The sequence below is a fragment of the Nicotiana attenuata genome, chromosome 6 (genome assembly GCF_001879085.1).
Source record: "Nicotiana attenuata strain UT chromosome 6, NIATTr2, whole genome shotgun sequence".
NCBI lineage: Eukaryota > Viridiplantae > Streptophyta > Magnoliopsida > Solanales > Solanaceae > Nicotiana > Nicotiana attenuata.
The window spans coordinates 7862397-7869986 of NC_031994.1; the positions used below are offsets into that span (position 1 = coordinate 7862397).

Consider the following 7590-nt stretch of genomic DNA (forward strand, 5'->3'; position numbering starts at 1 on the left):
TGCTTCAAACATGTGTTATTATAATTATAATTTTTCATACGTTTGCCAAATATCTCTAGTTATAACAAGATTTGAATTTGTTGTACTTTAATTCACCTCCCTCTTTTGTTACTTGTGTACAAGACTTCCCTGAATTACGAAACTAAAATTACTAGAAAAGTACCACTATGCAATTATAAAGCATATTTAATATTAATATTAATGTAATCTTTTAAAGGGAAAAACAATTGAGCAGGGCATTTGCTTTTTCATACAAGTATTTTCAAATTCGAAATTTTTCCTAAAAGGCTAAAATATGTACTTTGACTGGCCAATTCCAGAAAGGCATTTTTTCCTGAATGGGACTTGCAAGTTGCTATTTGCGATTTGTAAGTCGCGTAGATTTAATGCGTCTTGTGTCATACAAACGGGTTTTGGCAAACAATTTTCCTCCACGATCAGAACCCTTCGCCGCCCCCTCCGATGTATTCCTCCGCCATTTTCGACGGCGAATGAAGTAATGCGGGCTCAAAGATAACCTATATTCAACCTTCAGTTCCTTCGCTGCTTCGCCCTACTCAAAATCTCTGATTGTTAGGTAATTTCCATAAACAATCCATTAATTCTAGGTATAGTTTTTTAATTTTGAGCATTGATATGTAACAAGGTTTCCCTTTTAAAAAATATATAGATTTTGCTCAATTTGAGTTTCGAAAGCTTCCATTTTTTTCTCTTTTCAAAATCCGAGCTCCCTTCTGTTGATTATGATCTTGTGGTGTTAATAGTTGTTTTGAATTTGCATTATCTTGTGGTTTTTGAGTTTGTATTTTGTTCAAAAAGTTAAATTTCCTCACTCGAATTAGCACTCTTTGTTTCTATAAACATTTCACATTTTTATGGCCCGTTTCATTTGGTCTTTGCTATCAAAAAATTGGCCTTTCAACTGTTTTGAATTTGGTCTCCTCGACCCATATATTCCCGCATTTCTCCGATTCACATGTCGCCTTATAGTACTCTTTGTGTAGCGCAGCTTTTGTCAAGAATGGAATATTGTGGCTGTCAATTGTCATTGGGTTTAGCACCAATGTTGGCAATTGAAAATTCATCAAATGTCTGTCCATGTGTTCCTGTTAGCAATTGAGTGAAACCCATTGAGAATTGATAAGTAAAGGAATATCAGCTGCCCTGTCATGAAATGACGAAGTGTCTGTAGCAAAAAAAATTTCCAGTGCATTAATCCTCAAGTTCACATAGTCACAATTTTAGTACAAATAGTCTTATACTCTATAGTACAAATATTCTCCGCATGTCAGGAATCTAACAAGATAAATCGCAAGTCTTGAATGTGTTTCAGTTAATCGCAATTTTCAACTGCACTTAGAGTACTAATATTCTCTGCTATATGGTTCGTCAGAATCTGGAAAGAGCAAAACACATTCACCAGCAAGACTTAAAAATTGCGAATTCTAATTGAGCTTCATAAGGTGCATTCCAGCATTGAGTTTTACAAAACTCATTTGAAGAATGCAATTTGTGCTAATGCCACTCCTTGACGGCTCTTTATGTCGGTTAACTTAGGATGCATGAAAGTCGCGTTCCATGTATGAGTTTTGCTTTGGTATTCTCACAAAAACTACATATTCCTGGAATTTTGCAGCCAACAAGCGCACACTTTGGGAAAAACATCCCTTCATTCTTTCCTCCAAGAAGATCCAAAGGGCTAAGGGGTTTTGGGGTGTAATTTTCTCCAGCTTGTTTTTGCAATCAACAATATGCCAATCAAATGGTAATGATTCTTGATTTTTACAAAAGAAGTAACATTTTCTATAGATTTTGGTGCATTTGCTTATATTTATGTGTACACTGTGTTACTTTGTCTGTCCCTAGGGTTTTACACTGGCAGCCAAATGCAGGCACAACAGTCAACACTCAAATACTAACAGAAGTATCTCAGTGTGTTGAGAGTATAAATGGCGTTAAAGAAGGAAGGTGGAAAGCTACTCTTAGCTTCTACAAACCCATGCTCCGAGGTATATCATTACATAATTAACCATGTAATCTATTTAATAAATACTAGTATTATCTTTGCATTTTTTGTTTACACCTGTGTTTTACAATATAGGGTGATTTTTTCCCTCTGAATTCATTAAAAAGATTGGTTTTTAAGCATATTTTGTTGATATCTGTGATTTACTATAAATGAGGGCTCCCCCCCCCCCCCCCCTACCACACACACACAATGATTGGATTTTTAGGTAGGTTTTTATCTTCAGTAAGGTAAATTATTTATAAGCAAAGTAGCTTTGGAAATTTTGGTCCGCATAGAGCAGAATGGTTATGAAGAATCTTTGCTTTTTTATATTTGCGATAAGGTAAAATTTTATTCATGTACCAACCTGTGATTTACTATAAAAGGGTGATTTTCCCCCTCTGGATGCATTAAAAAGTTTGGATTTATAGGTAGGTTTACTCTTCTGTAAGAAATTAATCGAAGTAGCATTGAATGATTTGGAGGAGATCTAGCTGACACTAACTGTCTAGTTAATTGACTGATGGATTGTTCCTCTTCTGTAAGGCAGCCTTTTGGAAGTGTGTTATACTCGCATAGGAGCATGGCTAAGAAGAATTTTACAAAGATAAAATGGGAGGGGGCAAGAGGATGTGAAGATTTACAGTGTAAAAAATTGAAAATGAAATGTTAGGGTGAGGATGTAAAGATTTATAGGGTAAAAGATTGAGAATGAAAATATAGGGCTCTCATTGTGCAGCCTTTGGTAAGGCTGAAAACTTGTACTTTGGGAAAAAAAGAGTGGTCCTTTTAGGCAATATATAACAGATGCACACAAGCATTGACATATATGTTAGCGATAAGTTTAAGCTATTGATTCTCAGGGTAGTTAGGCTTGATAGTGCATATATTGTGCACATGTGAACCTGCTTCAACCTTGCATATCATTTTCTTTTATAAACGAGAAATTTCCCGAGGGCAGTGGTGCATGGTTTGGAACTCGATGTATAATGGGCCCACCCCTCTACATTTTCCCACTTAAATACCTAGTTTTTTCCTGCGGCAGGCTTTGAATCCATGATGTATGTCTAACTTACACATCACATGTTGCCCTCCTCGTATCACTAGGCCAAATCCCCGGGGGCAACCTTGCTGTCATTTTTGTGAGTACTTTTGCACCTCTATAAGAGATTTGATTGTGGAGTGACTTCTTTTTCCTCTCTTAGTAGAACAAGCAAATGCATTGGAGTTTCCCCGTGATTTTTTGGGTATTTCGCTTCAAGAACAGCCCAACAAGTATTATTTTGTAATTAGAGGGCAACGGTTGATCTTGGAAGCAGAGTCATCAATTCAGACGATAATGGAGAAGTTGCAGTCTTACAAAACAAGGGTTGCACTTAATTTTGAGGTTTGTATTACGGATATTTGCAAATTGTTGTTCTTAGTGCAGGCCCCAGACCCCACTTGCGGGAATATATCGGGTATATGTTGTTGCTCTTACTGCAGGAGGATGATTAACTTATCTAGCCCATCCACAGGCTTGGCTTTGTAAATTTAAATGTCCCTAAGTGATATTATCCGCATATATTGTGCTTCAATTATTTGTGTAGATTGAAGAACTACCCCAATTTAATAAAATTATTTACCTAACTAAAGTGAAGGTTGAAGAACTTCACGATGATGGCTGAATACATATGTGGGCCCTTGAACTTGCCCTTAGACACCTGAACTATTCTCTCAGTGGCTTCTTTGCTGCGTCACCAGCATGTGAAACACACGTGTATTTTCTTGACTGTTTCAACACATCTGTGTCTAATAGGTACAGTTTGAATAGAGATAAAACGCTTAATAGGTCATGAGCTTATTAAGTGTCTAAATTTCAAATCCTGACAAGTTTAGGTGTCTATGTATTTAGCCTAACAAAGTTTAAAGAATTGTGTTATCCAGTTGGGTGGCCATTGGCCAGCTATACTATTTCAAACAGGACTCATTTTTGAACTAGCCAAGCTTGTATATGTTGCTGTTGACGGTTGTCTGTTCTCTATGGTGCTTCTTTGAAGATAATTTTCCGTACTTACTTTGATTTATCCTCCAGAATTCTAAAAATGGACTTACTTAGCACTACTTCATAATACTCATTAAAATATTTGACTTACGTAGGGGTTTCAATATCAACTTGGTGACTTCCAGCTGCGAGTGGGCAAAGTTGTTCCAATCCACTCTGAGAGCTTGAGGGGAATAGTTATGGAGGTATTAAATAGCTTTAGATATTTATTCTCTGTTGAATGCTTGTTATGTGGTTAAGCCTTCTCCGGAACATAGCTATGTAGGATTTCTGTGGTCTATTATGCTTGTTATTCTGCATGGAGAGGAATTGATTTATTGGCTTTCCTAAAATAATTACTACATGCTTGTTATGTGCTGTCCTTTACTTAATGCTAAAACATGGACACATAAACATATTTTCACTTGAGACTTCAATAGTGCTGGCTTATGGAGAGTGGAGACAGCCTCTCTACCTGTAGGGGTAAGGTCTGCGTACTATCTATCCTCCCCAGACCCCACTTGTAGGACTATACTGGGTTTGTTGTTGTTGTTACTTCAATAGTGCTGGCTGAAGGAGTTTGAGTCCTAATTTTTATCGCATTAAAAGTAAGTACAATGGAATGGATTGAATCAAGTCAATAGTTGTTGGTGTCTCTGGGGATACGTGATGCTGTGTGGGGACTATCTTGTTGATCTTATCTCTATTAAGGTTCTCGAAATGCTGATGTAAGATAATGACTATCTTATCTGTATGCACTGTTAGATGGATATCATTTGATGTTTGACAAAAAAAAAAAAAAGAAAAGGAAAGCTAGTCTGAGAAGATGGTCTACCTTATAGTACAAAGAAAGAAGGATGGTGAACTTTTCTGGGTGTATAATTTTAGGAACGGAAAAGGCCTAAAAATGCCACTCAACTTTCAGAAATGGTTTATCCATGCCATCCGTTAAAAAATTGCTATTTCCATGCCACTGCCGTTAAAGAAATGGCCCATCCATGCCATTATTGACTAACGGCTCAATTTTTATTTGGCCCATCCATGCCACTGCCGTTAGTCAATAATGGCATGGATGGGCCATTTCTTTAACGGCAGTGGCATGAAATGAGCATTTTTTTAACGGATGGCATAACCATTTCTGAAAGTTGAGTGACATTTTTAGGCCTTTTCTGTTTTAGGAACAGAACTTCATGTCACACTTCACTTTGAACCTGATTATTGATGAATTGGCTGCATGTACTTAAATAGTAAATGGATTCCAAATAGCCCACTAGTAGGTTGTCTCCGGTTGGTTCTATTTTAGGTAGAATTAGGAGATGAGGAAAGAGAAGATAAGGCAATGAATGTAGACATGAAGAATATTACTATAAATATCAAATATACAATGGACGTTCTTTTCTTTTCCTCTCCTCCCGTTATCTTCAGCATGATCTCCCCTCTGTCTTTCTTCTGATTGTAGCATGCGTAAAGCGGATGTTCTTAACTTTCCAGTGCTTTTCTCCGCCTTGTCTTTGCATTGCGACATTAGTTCATAAATTCCGAGCAGTTTTTATGTTATGAGCATGATGGCCTCACAAGTTGTTTTTTTCCTTTTCTTTTGTAGATGGAATATCTTCCAATTTCCTCATGGGAGAAATCACACCAGATTATGGGTGAATTCTTTGACATATGGCAGGAAGCTCTTGCGAAAAGATCATTACCAGGTCATTTCGTGCACATTGAACCGAATTTTTCAGAGTTTGGACTCTCTGATGAATATACTTCACAGCACACAGCTGTACAGTATGCTAGCATTATGGCTCAAATGATAGCTACAGCTCAATCAGCACAAGCTGTGAGAAATTAGGTTGTAGCATAAAATTCTGCTGACAATATAAGATTTTAGCCCTGTACCTGTTATATTCTCAATACAAAAAGATAAAGCAATGATTTTCCTTTAGCTTCAAACACTAGTTCATTATGATACTGCTACTACTGCCTTACATTGAAAACCGACTTTAAACACATAACTGATATCCAGGATTGTACCACAGATGGAAAGAAAATTTTTCAAACTCCATCACCATAGGCCTAATGTCACGCGGCGTCTTCCTAGAATATCTTGAAAAGGCGATATGATGTGAGGTACAGCAACCAAACTCAGTGATCATTTTTCATGCTTAATGTTTGTACCAAATTAATAAATATAACATGTTTGTATCAAACATCGGGTGTGAGTGAATAATTAGGGAGAAGAATCTCTTTAGCCAGGACACCTATTGATCATGTAAGAGCGTATTATTTTAAGAATGTCAACAATTTGTGTAACCGATACAATTAAGTTGAACGTTTGTGTTTGCCTTCGTGTAGGCTTGTACCTAGGTGTTAGACCTCCGTCAATTGAGCTCGACTTGACAACAAGAGTGTTGTCATGAGGCAGCAAGAGTGTTGCAAGATAGGTGCACGAGTAGCACCAAAGTCAAAAAGGGAAACGGGCAAGCGATGGCTAAGGCTTTGACGGAGGCGAGACAGCTTGGCAAGGGCTTGACAATGAGTTGCGGGCTAAGGGTGACACTTGATTATGGCAAAGGCATCAAGGCATGAGGCATTGAAGCCAAGGCAAGGCAAAAACGAATAGGCAAAGGCAAGCAAATGTGCAACGGGAAGGCAGTGCGCGGGCAGATTTGTCATGGCAATGAGTTGCGGCAAACGGGCCAAGTTCGTGGGTGATGGCAAGGCAAATTGTGGCACAATGCAGCTGGATACAATGGCATTGGAGCTGGTCCAAGCCAAGGCACGAAATTGGGGCAGCAAGTCTTGGATTGACAAAGTCAATGGCGGTTACCGGCACATGCTGTGCACATGGGCAGCAGTTGGAGCTTTGCTAAAATGCTGGCAGGAGTTAGCACGTTTTTGGGGGCCATGATCCCATTTACTTTAGCATGATTTACATGATCCTAGTAGTTGGGGTGTCAACTACACTAAACTAAAGTAGTGGGCTGAGTGGGCAAGTGTTAAAGCCTAAAATGGGGCAACTATTGTGTAAATGGGGCTGGTTCATGTTTTATAAATGGACTGCACCCATTCCCTTTGTGGCATAGAGTGAAAAAACGTGTAGAGTGCATGTTTAAGTTAGGAAGAGTCCTAAATCTGTTTTCAAGAGTGAAAACAACCTAAGGCTAAGAGTAGTCCTGTGAGGGTCAAGAGTGATCTTCATTTTGTACGCGGATGTACTTGAGTTTGAGTTTTCTTTGTATTCTCGAGTTAAATACAAAGTTGGGAAAAGAGTTCCCTGTATATTGTGCCTTTTGTTCACGTTTATTTTCTGTCCCTTCATTATATTTTCGTTGCCTAAAATCAGTATCTACTTACTACGTTGAAAAGCTGCCTAAATTAATCGAAGTCTAAAGTTGCTGAAATTTTGGCCGAGTGTTGGAGCAGGCTGAAGTCAAGTCGAGTCTTGGCTGCCGCGCGGGCTATTTCTGAGTGACATAAAACGCGCCCGTGACAACTGGTATCAGAGCGGAGCAGGTTCGTGGCGGAGACACGACGTGCAGTGGCAGATTTTGTGCTCTTGTTC

At 38.4% G+C, this 7590-nt stretch overlaps 1 protein-coding gene across 2 annotated transcripts; it reads left to right on the forward strand.

Annotated features, from left to right (window-relative positions):
* On the forward strand, positions 378 to 5978 carry LOC109226577 (mediator of RNA polymerase II transcription subunit 20a-like). Of its 2 annotated transcripts, none has more exons than XM_019391378.1 (6): positions 378 to 577; positions 1637 to 1765; positions 1867 to 2009; positions 3214 to 3395; positions 4148 to 4237; positions 5635 to 5978. In XM_019391378.1, the coding sequence occupies exons 2-6, from the start codon at positions 1752 to 1754 to the stop codon at positions 5875 to 5877; spliced, it is 672 nt and encodes a 223-aa protein (XP_019246923.1). In that variant the 5' UTR covers positions 378 to 577; positions 1637 to 1751; the 3' UTR covers positions 5878 to 5978. The 2 variants fall into 2 exon arrangements, with proteins under 2 accessions (XP_019246923.1, XP_019246924.1); XM_019391379.1 differs by having other exon boundaries at positions 3217 to 3395.

What these genes read in the sequence shown, in the direction of transcription:
- LOC109226577 (XM_019391378.1), top strand. An exon ending in GGGTTGCACTTAATTTTGAG is followed by an intron (nt 3,396 to 4,147) that starts GTTTGTATTACG and finishes TGACTTACGTAG; the next exon opens with GGGTTTCAATATCAACTTGG. An exon ending in TGAGGGGAATAGTTATGGAG is followed by an intron (nt 4,238 to 5,634) that starts GTATTAAATAGC and finishes TTTCTTTTGTAG; the next exon opens with ATGGAATATCTTCCAATTTC.